The 17,971-nt window shown below is 39.5% G+C and overlaps 1 protein-coding gene across 1 annotated transcript in view; it reads right to left on the bottom strand.

The window, feature by feature from the left end:
• LOC124596330 (collagenase-like) overlaps nucleotides 1-17,971 on the bottom strand; it is a 60,196-nt gene that overhangs the window by 10,473 nt on the left and 31,752 nt on the right. The window contains exon 3 of the mRNA XM_047135433.1: nucleotides 14,538-14,685. Coding sequence (XP_046991389.1) covers nucleotides 14,538-14,685 — 148 coding nt within the window. The remainder of the gene's footprint in view (nucleotides 1-14,537; nucleotides 14,686-17,971) is intronic.

The following is a 17,971-nucleotide window of genomic DNA, read 5'->3' as shown; positions in this document are numbered from 1 at the left end:
AATTGCAGAATGACCAAATGGTCACACAAAGCGCGACAATTCGAGGTACACAATCAAACAGCACAGATAATGGAGTAGGTAATGTTACTTTGGATCAATTTATAGCAATAATGCTACAGTTTAAGAACGAACAGAACGAAAAACAAGACAACCTTAGTGAGCAGAATAAACAGTTAAATAAAAAACTTGACAATAATAACGAAAATCTCAAACAACTTAGGGAAGATAACAAACAACAAAATGAAAACCTCAAGCAACTTAGTGAACAGGTCAGACTACAAAATGAAAAATTTGACGACAATTCGAGGCAGCTTAGTGAACAAATTAAAGCTGTTGCCGCGCAGTGTCATGACACTAAGGAACAGTTGCGCGTGGAAATTGAGGCTTGTTCACAAAAAAATAGCGAAGAAATAAAGTCTGTTGCGCAAGAATTAAGGGAAATGCAAACAGCCGCGACAGATACACTCAGAGACGAAATTAGCGGAGTCGCTAAACAATGCTCTGAAAAAGCTGCACAATTACGGGACGAGTTTAGAGCAATGACGGTAGAACTTTCGCGCACTATGGACGCAAAGATAGACACGAAATTCGAACAGCAGAACACTCAGATTAACGAGCGCTTTAATCAGCACATACAGAACAGTGATACGCGTTTCCGCAGATTTATTCAGGATCAAAACAAAGTAAAACGACAAGTCATGGAAACAATCACTGCACAAAGACAAGAGGACAAACGTAAAATATTCGCGAAAGCGAAGACGTATGTAGACAATAATATTACTGCAGTGTCCGACAAAATTAATACCATAGTACAATTGAACGCGGAATTACGGGATGAAATTTCTGACCTTAAATCAAAAACAGATACACACACAGTAAATATTCAAACAGTGACAGATAGATTCGAACAATTAGATCTAACACAGGATTGTGATGTTATCAAAGGTGATGTTAAAAAACTGAGCGAAACTACGCGCAAGTTGCAAAAACAGATTAATGCGTCTGATTCTAAAACCGATGATCAGGTTAAGATATTGACTGAAAAATGTGATGAATTGGCCAGTCGTATTGATGTTATCGAAAATGCTAATGACAATAAATCAGACGATACTGCACCGGTTTCATTTATCCAAACGCATGAATTTCAAAATTTACAGCTGACAATTAATGAAATCGATTCATCTAACAACACGTTACGTCGGAAGTTATCAAATTTACAACAAGAAGTAACAGAGATGAAAAACATTTCAGTTAATAACATACCACAACAGACGCCACTTTATGAACATTTGTCAGACTCACGCAGCGTGTATAATGTGAGCAATTTACAGCAACTACGCGACTTAAAATCCGAAAAGCCACGCGAATTAAAATCTGAAAAGCTACGCAACTTGAAAACCGAAATGACAGAGACGAACAGATTCACACACAAACCCGAACGTGTTCTCAAATTCAGTGACGAGAACGTTGATAATAAGCAGTTTGCATTTGTAAGAAAATGTAAAGAACTTAATAATGACAGCGTACAGGTACACGCTTTGCACTGTATACGACAATTTATCTTTGTACATTCACCGCTATTACCTGTAATGCAAAAGCTAGCTTTGAACCAGATGCGACAATTTATTTTTGTATTTTCATCAGCATTGCCCGTAATAAGGAAACTTGAATTAACATGGATACAACTATTTACTTTTGGAATTTTTCCGCTATTGCTTGCAACGCAAAAGCTAAAATTTATTTGCAGTGCGTAAGTGACCTCAGGGGATTCATTACGCTTTAATGAATATGTGCCGTAGCGAGCATAGGGCCCCGAGCTGTAGTAGTGCTATTTCATCTTTAGTTTTCTGCACTGCTGCCTTCTCTTCTACTATCCTATATATCTATCCAAACTGCTCTTTAACTATTGCTCTACCTAGTATTAAGAAACGTATGTAATGAAAACCGGATACGACAAATCTTTTACCGAATGTGACAATTTTCAGTAGGCACTCCAGTACCGCCGTAATTTTAATTACAGATAAAATCGTAATCATCAGTATGTATAAAATTTTGAGCAGTCGGAACCATATTTTTGTAACAATAGATGTTTTTCACCACAATAGCATGAAAGTCAGCCGCTTAGCATACCTAACCAACAATGCAGTCTACAAGGTGAACCAAACTTTAATGTTTCGCCGCGTGCATGTATAGTCTCAGCTCCGACAAATAGTAACGCATGGCAGCAAAGAAATAACTACGTACAGACAACACTCTATTTCAATTCCTATCGCAATACACCGTATAGGAATGATTATTAGGACAGACGTAAAAAGAATGATGAGCACAATTTTCAGCGTACATTTAATAACAGTCGATCTTATGAGCAGCAACAACATCAGCAACAACAAATAATCATGAATGGAACAGACAATAGGTGTCATCCATAGCGTAACACGTCAGTAAGAAATAACAGAACAGTTCATATAGTGGATATGCCACAGCATCCTCCCGTAAATAACAGGACGAACGATAGAATTTAACCAGATACAGCACAGATTGCATACTACAGTAACGCAAACATTACTTTTGACACGCAGAATTTTGTTCACGAGAATGTTATTTGAAACATGCTTTATTGAATGCTCTACTTTTATCGCACCCAGATCTCACCAGAAATTTTTCCATTGCCACTGACAGCTCTAACACCGCTTTAGGTGTACATATTTTTCAGGAAATTGAAGAAGATGGTTCTACAGTAATTAAAAACATCGCATTTGCAAGTCGCGTTTTGTCACCTGCTGAACGAAATTATTCCGTTACAGAACTGGAAACATTATGTGTTGTATGGGCTTTTACGAGATTTCGGCACTTTCTTTATGGCAGACATACCACCGTTTACACAGACCATAGAGCTATACAATTTTTGCTTTCAGCTAAATTTACTCACGACAGATTAAGTAGATGGAAACTATATTTACAAGAATTTAATTTTACGATTGTTCATATTCCCGGTACACAAAATGTTATAGCAGACGCACTATCGCGTTCTCTCGGCAACAATCAGCAAGACATCGCAACCAACTTCTGCAAAGCAAATTTCAGCGTCATGTACATTCAACAAGTTGCATTTGAAAATTTCATTTCGTCGTCATTACGAGACATAGTATTCTTTTTTTTTCTTTCACATGCTTTGGTCAGCTGTACGAGCTAATGCTTCTGTCCGTCAGCTGTGTTGTCTTCTGCTGTCACTACCAATTTACGACACTCACAAAACACAAACAAATGTTTTTCAGCAAATGATTAATTTTGACACGTGCAAACTATTACGGATAGTAACAAAGTAGAATCGGAACACAAAAGAACATGTCCGACCTCACTACCATGTTTTTGCTACATCTTTGTCGCTGTTGAGCTCACTTCAAAATTTGTTACTTTCACTCCATTACGCAAAGCTACTGCTATAACTGTTTCGAAAGCATTTGTAAAACATTTTCTATTTCATGTAGGGCATGTAATGAAAGTAATTTCTGATAATGGATCTCAATTTCGTAGTAGTGTATGGACACGCATGTTACGAGCTAGAAACATTTCTCCGATCTATATATCCAAGTACCACGCTTCTTCGAACCCTTGTGAAAGATTAATGAAGGAAATTGGTAAGCTGTGCAGAATATACTGCCACAAAAGACATATTGATTGGGATACACACATACTCTCATTCCAAGATGTAATTAATTCCATTCCAAATGAATCCACTATGCTATCTCCGACTGTTATACTGAAAAACGTTGAACCACCGAACAAAATTAAAGAATTAATAGAATTCCCCAAAAATCGTCGCCTACGACACCACGAAATAATTGACATTGCGCTGAACAACATCAAACGTGCCGCAGAGCGCCGGAGAAGACAGCAAAAACAGGTTTGTACACGCCGCGACTTTCACGTTGGACAGAAGATATTAGTACGTACACACTATTTATCCAGCAAATTAAAAGGTAAGTGCAGTAAATTTGAACTTCTATACGCAGGTCCGTATCGGATTCGCAGCATCCCTCACCCCAATGTTGTACACGTCGAAACTTTGAGAACCAGAAAATCGAAAGGCAATCACCATATCTCAAACATTAAACCGTTTATTGAGTGAAACCACTGTATGATTCAACACACTATGATGCCATTTACTAATGCAATTAATTCACCTGACTAATTATTGATGATTATCGTATTTTTTTTTTCTTGGCAAGTGCCCGGCAAGGTAAGGTTAGCAGGTCGCTCTTCTTGTCGTTACACATCAGACCGTGCATATTTTTCCAGATGAATTTACACATTTACGACTATTTCTGCAATTATATTTATGTGACTACTTATTGATGATTATCGTATTTTTTTTCTTGGCAAGTGCCCGGCAAGGTAAGGTTAGCAGGTCGCTTTTCTTGTCGTTACACGTCAGACCGTGCACATTTTCCATTTTTTTTGTGTATATGACTGTACTCCAGTTTTGTTTGTATGCACTATGAAATAGTTAAGATATAACACACACCAGTCGACTTTGACATTTTTTTTTGCCTTATGACATCTCAACATCGTGACTGTTTCACATTTTTTTTTGCTACTGCATTGTATTATTCTGTGTACATTTTTTCGCATCCGAACACTGTCAATGTCTTGGACATATTACGTTTTCTGTCATGTTATGCTGTATGGTTAATTGTGTCACCATAAACCAGTCATTATTTAGTGGGTATAGGATTTAAATGCAAGACATTAATCTTTGTTCATCAATTTCAGAAAGGAATGATGATTCTAAGAAATAAATTTAACATAAATGGGAATTTCACCTACGGAATAAACGAAAGGAGATGCAATAACTTTATGAGGAAGAGTAAATGGATCAGGATTAACAAACATTAACAAGAATATACTATACTCATCGAAGAATAGCAGTCTTAACTAATTTTTTCTTTCAGAATACAAGGTGATTGATGCAGGCTGTCAGAGAGAACTACACATCTTATTTTTAGTGATGAAATATGCTAGAGATAAGGAATAGTTATGTAATGAGTAATGAAGTGATTTTTTGCAGATGATAGTGAATACTGATGAATAATGATGAAGGAAATGGTATTATGAATAATGAAGTTTTTCTTTACAGGTGGTGATAATAATGAAGTTATGATAATATGGATAATGAAGTGATGGATAATGAAGTTTTTTCTTTACAGATGAGGATAATGTTGAAGTTATGTATTTATGCTACGTAGTTATTTAAGTATTTGTTGCAGTTTGCTTTGACAGCAGGTGTTACATTGCATAGTAGGATGACGGAAAGTTTTGGAAAGGACAGCTATGGAACACATTTTATACACATTTCACTACTTGTTAATTCGAAGTTCACTACTTTTCAGCATAGTGTGCGTTTCTTCTTTCAGGTCAATAATCCGTTTTTGTATTTTTTCCAGGAGAAGTTTTTCATGACACTTACTAAACCTGTTACTTATTATACCTGTTCTAGTACTTGCATTTTTATATTTTTTACCCATTTGTGTTTATCATTTATAAATGTGATCACATGTACTGCCTTGTTACATAATCTTGTTACAGCTGACTCATGACGAATGACGTTACCTATCCTCAATTGCAGCAATAGGTCAAAAGCAAAAAGTATTATGCCTCAGCAATTAATTATCGATCCCAACGCAATGCATTGCTACCAAAAAAATGTATTACCAGTCCCACATAATGTCACTAGTTTATGATAATTCTGAATAATACTGATCAACTCTGAATAGCATGTCACTCGAGTAATGACCTCTTAATGAGACTATATTCAAAATAATGCTTTGTCACTAGCTAATAACTGCCACTGTTTATTGTAATGCCTGTGATTACTAATGATTTGACTGTAATTAACTGATTTTTAATAATGACTTTGTAATGATCTGAATAATACTGAATGATGAACTATGTTTTATTCTATTCAATACTTGATGGCCACTGAGTGCCAATAATTAATGTCAATCAACGAAATTGTTATTAATTATGCCATTAATTAACTCTTGTTTTCAATGTTGATACTTTGTTGTTGGAAATGAATGTGACTGTTTCATAATGCTTTGTAATTAGGAAAAGACTAATGATTCTTAATAGATTGGAATGACACATAATTAATTAACTATGGTACTGTTTAATAATGCTTTGTAATTAATTAAGGCTAATAATTCTTAGTATATTGAAATGACAAATGATTAATTAATTAACTGTAATTAGACAAATGATTAATTAACGACAAATGATTAATTAACTGTAATTATACAAATGATTAATTAACTGTAATTAGACAAATGATTAATTAAAGACAAATGATTAATTAACTGTAATTAGGAGAAGGTTAATGATTCTTGATTATACTCTGTAACTGAAAAGAATGCGATTATTTCATAATGCTTTGTAACCAGGAAAAGAAGGCTACTGATTCTGTGTAAAACAATTAATGAACATTTTTCTGTAATACTACATACTTGGTACAGAAATGTTCAATAACTAGGCTGTGAATGCCACAAACTACTCATGAAGACTGTAATTGTCAATATTATGTGACTTGATGTCCTTCACCTCATAAGCTGACTACCCTGAATTACTGCAATGTCCATTTGTCCTGTTTATCCCAGTGATCATGGAGCACTATATTTGGTTTTGCACTAATTCTACGTTGGTGTGCCTTGTAAGAGTGTGGTGTTGACACGACATGCTGTCCACCACCATGAGCGATGAAGACATTATTATGGTCCCACTGTTTGGTGTACCTAATGTACTGCCAAAATGAAAACATGGAACATTACTACGACAGTTCAGTGTCTTGGCTACACTGATAAATTCTGATGGGAAAAGAACTTCAAGTTGTGTCACTTGGTGTTGTACTACTGTGGAAAGATATGGACTTTCAGAGCAGCTGTGTGCAATCTAAAGTGCTACAACCATGATGCAATCCTTCCCTTTCCTATCCTGATTCTTGTCACATAAAGAAAAAATTTTTTTGGTAACAACATTTATGTTCATAGGTTATACATTTTTCGATTCGCTAAACTCCAGTGTGAGTACACTTATGTCACTGGTCGACATGATGTTTGCCATTATGTTTATTTGTTGTGAAAATACTAAAGACATTTTTCAGTGCATGTGCACTTTGGACATGAATTTTTTTGCCATTATGTTTATTTGTTGTGAAAATGCTAAAGACATTTTTCAGTGCATGTACACTTGTCAACATAATATTTTTTGCCAGTCTGTTTATTTATTCTGCATATGCTAAAGAATTTTTTCAGTGCCTGTGCACTTTGTTATCTGTCAAATAATTTGTATATACTTTTCTGATTTGCTACTATGTTTTGTACTCACATTTTGTCTTTGTCTGATATATTTTGTACTTAGTGCGTGTGCACAACATTTACTTTATGTACTACATCTAATTATTCTTGCCAGTCTGTTTATTTGTTCTGCATATGCTAAAGAATTTTTTCAGTGCCTGTGCACTTTATCTGTCAAAAAGTTTGTATATACTTTTTTCTGATTTGCTACTATGTTTAGTATTCACATTTTGTCCTTGTCTGATATATTTTGTACTTAGTGCGTGTGCACAACATTTAAATATTCTGTAAGTTGTAGGATTTTGTTAATTAAAGAAAAATTTTGCCGCGCTTGGCAAGTCCAAATGACTCACCATCGCTGCCAAATTTTTGCCCCCCGAGTGGAGGGTTATGAAACACGTATGTAACGCAGCAGCGATGGCGAGGCATTGTAGCATCTGTGACCAGAGAGTATGCGCTTGACCGCGCGAGTGTTGCGAGCGGTTCTCAGTCAGTAGTAGTCTTTGCGAGTTAGTTGTCGCTATGCAGAGTAGCAGTCAGTCAGTCGTTGCGAGTCTGTAGCTCTGTCTAGTTGAGAGCAGTACTCAGTCTGTAGTCGTCATGCAGAGCGGTCGGTCAGTAGTAGCAGCCCAGTGCGGTTGTGTGATGTAGGCGGTCGGCAACAATGGTCAAGATGAGGAATAAGGTATACTGTTAATTAATATAATCATTAGATAATGAAAAATTTTATTTATTGTAATTATTCTCCAACAAGTTCCCCAATAATAATTTTTTATTTCAAAAGCATTTTTTCAAAAATTTAATTTTTTATTGAACTAAAGATCTCGTTGCACTTCCCATTTCATTCCACTTCTTTTGAAGAAAAAATTTCACTAGAATCACAAAAAAAAAGGAGAATATTATTATTTGCAATGCAGTTCCTCCGAGCGGTGCGCAACAACAAGAGCAGATATGTGACATCTATTTATTCTGAGGTAAGACTTTAATTCTGATTGTTTTACACAGGGCCAAAGACCAATATTTCGGTTTAATTGAAATTTCTTGTCACTGAATGGACTTTAATTTTGAAGGATTTATATTTGAGTCAGATTGCGAATTTCACGTTTTTGTTGCCATTGTCAGTACATTTCATTGTGGGCAGGTTACGCATAGAGCAATGTCCATTAGCATTCTTAAATAATATTGTCTATAATTTTTCAAAATTATTGTGGGGACGTTACACTTGGCTCCCATTTCTATTAAGTATTGCAATATTTTCTTTCAAAAATTGCGGTGGGGAGGTTACAAAGTCCATAACTTGCAAACTAATTGACGGAGTTGCCTCATTTTTGGTGAAAGTGTAGCTTAAAGTCCAACTTAAAGATATCACTGTAGGTGTTCGAAATGGTCACCATTAACATCCACACACAAACGATGCCGCCGAACTGTTACTATGGATTCTCGAAGTTCGTCCAATGTGCGTGGCTTTTGTTGATAAACGACGTCCTTTAGTGTTCCTCACAGGTAAAAGTCCAGAGGAGTTAGGTCTGGGTAACGTGGTGGATCCTCCACAGCACCTCTACGGTCTACCCATCTTCCTGGTAGATTTTCGTCGCGATACGCCCTAACACGATTTTGGTAGTGGGCTGGGGCACCATCTTGTTGAAAGTAAACTCTTCCGTCTCCATACAAGTCTCGGATGGCAGGAAAAATGGATGTCTGAAGCTTCTGAGGGTACACCTCACTGGTAACTGTGCCGTCAAAGAGGTCGGAGTAAGAAAGCTATCGGAAGTAGACTATCACAGACCAAGAAAGCTTTCTTCAGTAAATGAACCTTATAGGTTTTAAAGAGTGAGTTTGTTTTGTATGTGATACAAATTTCACCTTGACACATCTACCCGTTCCTGAGAAAGAGAGATCTTAACAGACGGACGGACAAAGACAGTCGGATAACAAATGACTTTCATCGTGTGTATAACTATAAATTAACAATTTCCATTTTTTCTCGTTACTCGTACTATGAAGCCTTCCTTCTTGCAAAATGTTACGATTCTAGGCCAATGATAACTACCCTATATTTTGATTAATGAGTTTGCGAGTGAGAATATATGACATAAATGGCTGATGTATTGATTTAATTGATTTAAAGCTTAAGGTTTTTACACCGCCAAGGACTATAGATCTCAGCGTGTGGCATAAATGTCAACTTGATACGTCTAGACGTTCCTGAGAGGAAGGGCTCCGTCTGTTAAGATGGATGGACAGACATCCGGACAACAAATAAGACACAAATATTTTTTCCTTGTGGTATAGTTACCAATTCACGATTTTCGGATTTTTTTCTTCACTTTTGACTGACCGTGGTGGCCGAGCGGTTCTAGGCGTTCCAGTCCGGAACCGCACTGCTGCTACGGTCGCAGGTTCGAATCCTGCCTCGGCATGGATGTATGTGATGTCCTTAGGTTTAAGAAGTTCTAAGTCTAGGGGACTGATGACCTCAGATGTTAAGTCCCATAGTGCTCAGAGCCATTTGAACCAATCTTCACTTTTGCCGTGATGCCTTTCTTCCTGCCAAATGTCATAATTCTAGGCCAAGGGGAAGTACTTTATAGGTTTTGATGAATGAGTTTGCGAGTATTAAAACACGTGACATACATGGCCATATCTTTTGATTTGGTTGACCTAGAAACTTGCGTTTATTTCGACGACAAGGGACTATGTACCTTAGTATGTGACATAAATTTTCACTCGATGCGCTACCCGTTTCTGAGGAAAAGGGCTCTTAACGGACGGATGGACAGACGAACAGTTAGATAATAAATGTGAAAAACTTCTTTGTTTGGGTGATATAACTACAAATCCACCCGTTCGGTTTGTTCCTGTAACTGTACGGTGAAAAACCGCTGCTTACCGAATTTTGTGATTCTAGGTCAATGAGAAGTAGCTAGGTTTTGATGAATAAGTTATCAAATATCAAAATACACTACTGGCCATTAAAATTGCTACACCACGGAGATGACGCGCTACAGAAGCGATACTTAACCGACAGGAAGAAGATGCTGTGATATGCAAATGATTAGGTTTTCAGAGCATTTACACAAGGTTGGCGCCAGTGGCGACACTTACAACGTGCTGACATGAGGAAAGTTTCCAACCGATTTATCATACACAAACAGCAGTTGACCGGCGTCGCCTGGTGAAACGTTGTTGTGACGCCTCGTGTAAGGGGGAGAAATGCGTACCATCACGTTTCCGACATTGATAAAGGTCGGATTGTAGCCTATCGCGATTGCGGTTTACCTTATCGCGACATTGCTGCTCGCGTTGGTCGAGATCCAATGATTGTTAGCAGAATATGGAATCGGTGGGTTCAGGAGGGTAATACGGAACGCCGTGCTGGATCCCAACGGCCACGTGTCGCTAGCAGTCGAGATGACAGGCATCTTATCCGCATGGCTGTAACAGATCGTGCGGCCACGTCTCGATCCCTGAGTCAACAGATGGGGACGTTTGCAAGACGACAACCATCTGCACGAACAGTTCGACGACGTTTGCAGCAGCATGTACTATCAGCTCGGAGACCATGGCTGCGGTTACCCTTGACGCTGCTTCACAGACAGGAGCGCCTGCGATGGTGTACTCAACGACGAACCTGGGTAAACGAATGGCAAAACGTCATTTTTTCGGATGAATCCTGCTTCTGTTTACAGCATCATGATGCTCGCATCCGTGTTTGGCGACGTCGCGGTGAACGCACATTGGAAGCGTGTATTCGTCATCGCCATACTAGCGTATCACCCGACGTGATGGTATGGGGTGCCATTGGTTACACGTCTCGGTTACCTCTTGTTCGCATTGACGGCACTTTGAACAGTGGAGTTACATTTCAGATGTGTTACGACCCGTGGCTCTATCCTTCATTCGATCACTATGAAACCATACTTTTGAGCAGGATAATGCATGACCGCATGTTGCAGGTCCTGTACGGGCCTTTCTGGATACAGAAAATGTTCGTCTGCTGCCCTGGCCAGCACATTCTCCAGATCTCTCACCAACTGAAAACGTCTGGTCAATGGTGGCCGAGCAACTGGCTCGTCACAATACGGCAGTCACTACTCTTGATGAACTGTGGTATCGTGTTAAAGATGCATGGGCAGCTGTACCTGTACACGCCATCCAAGCTCTGTTTGACTTGTAAGTAGGCTGTTTAGGTTTTTATGTTGGTAACGTCCGTACCAGGTCGGGTTGACGGAGGAGATAGAGAAGATCCAAAGAAGAGCGGCGCGTTTCGTCACTGGGTTATTTGGTAACCGTGATAGCGTTACGGAGATGTTTAATAAACTCAAGTGGCAGACTCTGCAAGAGAGGCGCTCTGCATCGCGGTGTAGCTTGCTCGCCAGGTTTCGAGAGGGTGCGTTTCTGGATGAGGTATCGAATATATTGCTTCCCCCTACTTATACTTCCCGAGGAGATCACGAATGTAAAATTAGAGAGATTAGAGCGCGCACGGAGGCTTTCAGACAGTCGTTCTTCCCGCGAACCATACGCGACTGGAACAGGAAAGGGAGGTAATGACAGTGGCACATAAAGTGCCCTCCGCCACACACCGTTGGGTGGCTTGCGGAGTATCAATGTAGATGTAGATGTAGCGCTCTGTATGAAAATCACTGGGTGTGGTATGTGCAGTCTGTGGCTGGTTGGCATTGTCGGAATATTCGCTATTGTAGTGTTGGGCAGTTGGATGTGAACAGCGCGTAGCGTTGCGCAGCTGGAAATAAGCCGCCAGCAGTGGTGGATGTGGGGAGAGAGATGGTAGAATTTTGAGAGCGGACGATCTGGACATGTGTCCATCAGAAAGAGTAAATTTGTAATACTGGATATCATGAACTGATTATATATATATATATATATATATATATATATATATATATATATATATATATATATATATATATATGATGACTTGTGAACATTATTAAGGTAAGTACATTGTTTGTTCTCTATCAAAATCTTTCATTTGCTAACTATGTCTATCAGTAGTTAGTGCCTTCTTTTATTCAGCTGGCAGTATTGGCGCACGCTGTATTGCAGTAGTTGGGGTGATTTTTGTGAGGTAAGTGATTCATGAAAGGTATAGGTTATTGTTAGTCAGGGCCATTCTTTTGTAGGGATTATTGATAGTGAGACTGCGTTGCGCTAAACAAATATTGTGTGTCAGTTTAGTGTTGATCAGAATAAGTAAAGGGAGAAATGTCTGAGTACGTTCAGTTCTGCTCAGCTGTTTGAAAATCAAATAACGTAAGGGGTTTACCAGCACAGTAATTCATTAATTTTTCTAAAAGGATGTTTCAGACTCAATGCCCAGGCGTATCAAGGCCGTTATTACGGCCAGAGGTGGTTGTTCTGGGTACTGATTTCTCAGGATCTATGCACCCAAATTGCGTGAAAATGTAATCACATGTCAGTTCTAGTATAATATATTTGTCCAATGAATACCCGTTTATCGTCTGCATTTCTTCTTGGTGTAGCAATTTTAATGGCCAGTAGTGTATTTGACATAAATGGCGGTATCTTTTGACTGCATTGACTTAGATGTTTCAATTTCTTATACCGCCAAGGGATTGTGGACCTCAGTATGTGGCATAAATTTCGACTCTGTCCCTCTTTCCGTTCCTGCGAAAAAAGATTTTTAGCAGTCGGACAGAAATGCAGACAAATAGACGTACAACAAAGCTATCCTATAAGGCTTCCGCCTTTATCGATTGAAGCACGGAAGTTAACAGATAAAATATGGAATGGGGGAAGTGGTACGGGGCAGATGAAGAAGACCCTTAAGTCCAAGGGTAATTAATCTGGACCTGTAAGGACCAATAGAGGGGAAAACAGCAGGGGCAGACAAAGACTCGAAAATTCAAAATGTATTTTGCAAAATGTTCGGCCTGTTAGTTACATAGGGATCAAGACTCTAGCACAAGATAGAAAATTGTGTTGGTCAACTGAAGATTGCTGACTGAAAGATTGCTGTCTAAAAAAATGTTGTTGTTGTTATGGTGGTCTTCAGTCCTGAGACTGGTTTGATGCAGCTCTCCATACTACTCTCTCCTGTGCAACCTTCTTCATCTCCCAGTACCTACTGCAGCCTACATCCTTCTGAATCTGCTTAGTGTATTCATCTCTTGGTCTCCCTCTACGATTTTTACCATCCACGCTGCCCTCCAGTACTAAATTGGTGATCCCTTGATGCCTCAGAACATGTCCTACCAACCGATCCCTTCTTCTAGTCAAGTTGTGCCACAAACTCCTCTTCTCCCCAATTCTATTCAATACCTCCTCATGAGTTATGTGATCTACACGTCTAATCTTCAGCATTCTTCTGTAGCACCACATTTCGAAAGTTTCTATTCTCTTCTTGTCTAAACTATTTATCGTCCATGTTTCACTTCCATACATGACTACACTCCACACAAATACTTTCAGAAACGACGTCCTGTACTCGATGTTAACAAATTTATCTTCTTCAGAAACGCTTTCCTTGCCATTGCCACTTTACATTTTATATCCTCTCTACTTCGACCATCATGAGTTATTTTGCTCCCCAAATAACAAAACTCCTTTACTACATTAAGTGTCTCATTTCCTAATATAATTCCCTCAGCATCATCCGATTTAATTCGACTACATTCCATTATCCTCGTTTTGCTTTTGTTGATGTTCATCTTATACCCTCCTTTCAAGACACTGTCAATTCCGTTCAACTGCTCTTCCAAGTCCTTTGCTGTCTCTGTCAGAATTACAATGTCATCGGCGAATCTCAAAATTTTTATTTTTGTTCTCGATGGATTTTAATACCTACTCCGAACTTTTCTTTTGTTTCCTTTACTGCTTGCTCAATATACAGATTTAATAGCATCGGGGATAGGCTACAACCATGTCTCACTCCCTTCCCAACAACTGCTTCCCTTTCATGTCCCTCGACTCTTATAACTGCCATGTGGTTTCTGTACAGATTGTAAATAGCCTTTCGCTCCCTGTATTTTACCCCTGCCACCTTCAGAATTTGAAAGAGAGTATTCCAGTCAAAAAAATCGTAAGAAAAAAATAAAAATACAAAATAAAGCTTGTGAAACGAAGCTCAGAAAAGAAAAACAAATCTCAAACTTAATTTACCGGAAGAGATGGTTCATTGGAAAGATCGAAGAGCAGACGTACCCGTCGGCGCAGTGTGCCGCTGTGAGCACGCAGTGGTGTGTGATGAGCGAGCCGCCGCAGAAGGCGGAGCCGTCCAGCCGCACGGCCGCCTGCCACGGGAACTGGCCCAGGCTGGCGTCGCTGCCACTGATGATGCGCGTGTCCTCATCTGGAACGGACAAGGAGAGGCCACTGTTGCAGGAGTCTTTCACTTCAGTGTGCCCAATCTAAGTAATGTGGAGTTGAACCATGGAGATACAATAAGGGGAGATGGCGCTACAGACTTAACGCTGTACGTTGTTTTAAAGCCAGTGGGCGGGGCCTGCCGCCATCTTGGATACCCAAAAACATTAGCAGACAAGTGTTTACAGTTGCTTCTTGTTCGTTATTTCTGTCTTGTGCACGCGATATTTATTTTATATAGTAAAATTTACTCTGTTTTAGTCAACAACGCAGCATAAGAAACGCAACTTCAAACGTTCTTCTGGTATTCGTATTCGATACCGTAATACGACACGAAAATATGACGCTTCTGGCCTCATTACTGTAATTCCTTTTAATTTATACACTTCGAATAACCGAGGAGTATGTTGTACGAAGAACGTGCTTTCGTAATCCATTTCTATTCACTTTCATCGTGTTTGTGGCGATAATTGATAAAGCCAGAACTACGAAAGCAATGATTGATAGTTTAGAGGCACCGATTTGTATTCGTTGCATTTTCAAGTCAAATACAAATTTTAAATGTTCAAGTTTGCAAGAAACTTCCTATGGTGTCCCCTAGATATATGCAAGGGTGATATAATCAAGCCAGTTGTCATCTCAACAAAGTGAAAGATTCGTTAATTACGAAGGAAAAGAACGGAATTTAAGGTTGTCAGGCTCATTGTAGTTTACACATCTGCTTTGTTCTTAAGCTGTACCTACCAAGCGACATTCAGTGTGGCTCATAACAGCAATTTAGAGGGTAATACGACAACACAGTGATTAATGTAATGATGTAAATAGCCTGGATATAGGTAGGGAACTTTGCTTTAACAAATATGTAACTCTTTAAGTACTTATAATTTAACTACTGTAACAGGTGTTCCACGCATTTTACTGTTTAACTACTGTAACAGGTGTTCCACGCATTTTACTGAAGTTTTGATTAACTACATGTAGTTGTATTACTTTTATATTAAATTATCGCATTTTAAAACATTAGTTCCCATTTCCAGGATATTTCTTGCCAGGACTTTTCAGTTACTTGGGAATAACGAAACACTGAAAACCAAGTGTATTGCTCACCTCCACAGAGCTCTTCGCATTGGACTGATAGCAAATCTAAAGTCAAATCACAGAAATAAAACCATACTATAAAACTTTACAATGCATCAGAATTTCAAGTGTATATAAGAAAATAGCTCTTAAATAAGTCCACTTACGAATGAAATGTGATTTGTTTAAACTTTAGACTACAATCAGAACGATTAGTACTCCCGTAAGCGACGCAAGCCGGCATTTTTTTTATCAAAACACTTCACGACTTCACGGAATCAAACCAACAGAAGCGAATGTTTTGGGGTAGCTAACATGGTGGATCATCACTTGGGTCGGCTACAAGTTTGTGACGTGATGACAACTCGTCTTATTTTTACCTCCATGAACTGAACGCTAGGTGTCATGAGTGATGGAACTACCAGTATAAAAGGAGGCGCGGAGTATCGTGAAGCCAGCAGAGAAACAGTTACAGCAGAATGGGTCCCTCTGAAGAGCTCAGTGACTTCGAACGTGGACTACTCATTTGATGCCACCTGAGTAACGAAAATGTCAGCCCTTTTAAAGCTACTAAAGTCACCGAGCGGGATAGTGCAGTAGTTGGCACACTGAAGGAAGGACGACGTTCAAACCCGTGTCCGGACAATCTGATTTAGGTTTCCCGTGATTTACCTAAATTTATTAAGGGAAATTTCGGAACGGTTCCTTCGGAAGGGCATGGCCGCATTCCTTCTCCATCCATCGCTAATCCGAGTTTGTGCTCCGTCTCTAATGATATCATTGTCGACGGGACGTTAAACACTAACCTCCCCTCCGCCTGCAGCTATTCGAGTCATCTGCTGGTGATGTGACTGTCATGTGGAAATGGGAAGGAACAACCACAGCAGAACCAAGACTATGCAGGTCTCATGCGCTAAAGAACAGGGATCGTGGAGCATTGCAGAAGGTGGTTGTAAAAAAAAAATCACATGAAATTAGCGGAAGGAGTCATTCGTGATTTCCAAAGTGTTACCATTAGTCCACTTAACACAGTGACTGTGCATAGTTCCGATGCCACAGCGTAGGTTGGCACTACGAGAGCGGAAGATCTTCGCCCACCACAGCGCCCTCTAGCCGACTCTGTGCAGCTCAACGAGCGCCGCTCTTTTTCGCCCATTTCATGAAGGGCAGATGGCCGAGAACCATCGCTTTAGCTTAACTTGCTATTGAGACTTTTTTATCTGGACTTTGGGTGCACACCTATGTGCTCACTTGTACCAAGTTACGTATTCAAGTGTGTAATTCGGGTTGGACTATAGGAAAACCACTTTTACTCTACTTGCAGTACCGACGTGCTTTACCTCACCTGCTCCTACTCGCTTCCTTTCATTCGGCCTCTTTGTCAGATTTCACCCCATGCCCCCCCACCCCCCCCCCCGCCCCCCACCCCCGCCCCCTTCTGCCCTTGGCTGTGGTGTGTCATCTTCGTGCCGACTTTTTAGTGCAGTGTCTCCAGTGATTGTTAAATGTTGTGCGTATTTTCCGAAGTGTTGCGAACGGACATCATACTGTCGCTGGGTGTGATTTTTATATCTGTTGCGAACGGATACCAGACTGTCGCCATGTTTTTTAATTGTCTGTCTACTTTTTTCCCTGTCTGCTTGCTGTGTATTTTATTATCATCGCTCACCATTTGTTTTATGTTTCAACATTCCACAATTTTCCGCCGTTTTACAATTTACGTCACCGTTTTATCGCCTCCTTTGGGGGAAATCGAAATTCAATAAAGGAAAAAAAAATCAGGTTTCAGGAGCAGACCCACGCGCCGCCTTCCAGGCGAGATACAAAATGTACAATAGTCGAAAAGCTCCCCACAAGTCCATTTCTGTTGTCAGTACCAAACGACAGTTAAAGTAGTGTAAAGAACGATGCCATTGGACAGGGAGTGACTGTAAACTAGAGGTATGCAGTGATGAATTACTTTATATCCTGTGCCAATCCGATGGAAGGTTTTGGGTTTGGCGAGTGCCTTGAGAACGTTACCTGCGATCATGTCGAAGCTTCGGAATGACAGCGTTCCGACTCACAAAATCGAATAAACTGACTAGTTAGTGTGACAATATTGTACCTGATTTCTGCTACAGGCAGAACTTACTCAAGCTTCATTCTGTGGAGATACAGCTGAGCGAGAAGAACCCCGAATTCCCAGCTGATAT

This window comes from Schistocerca americana, chromosome 2 (genome assembly GCF_021461395.2).
Source record: "Schistocerca americana isolate TAMUIC-IGC-003095 chromosome 2, iqSchAmer2.1, whole genome shotgun sequence".
NCBI classification, from domain to species: Eukaryota; Metazoa; Arthropoda; class Insecta; order Orthoptera; family Acrididae; genus Schistocerca; species Schistocerca americana.
The sequence above is the reverse complement of the archived record's forward strand: the minus strand, read 5'-3'. Positions and strand labels throughout refer to the sequence as shown.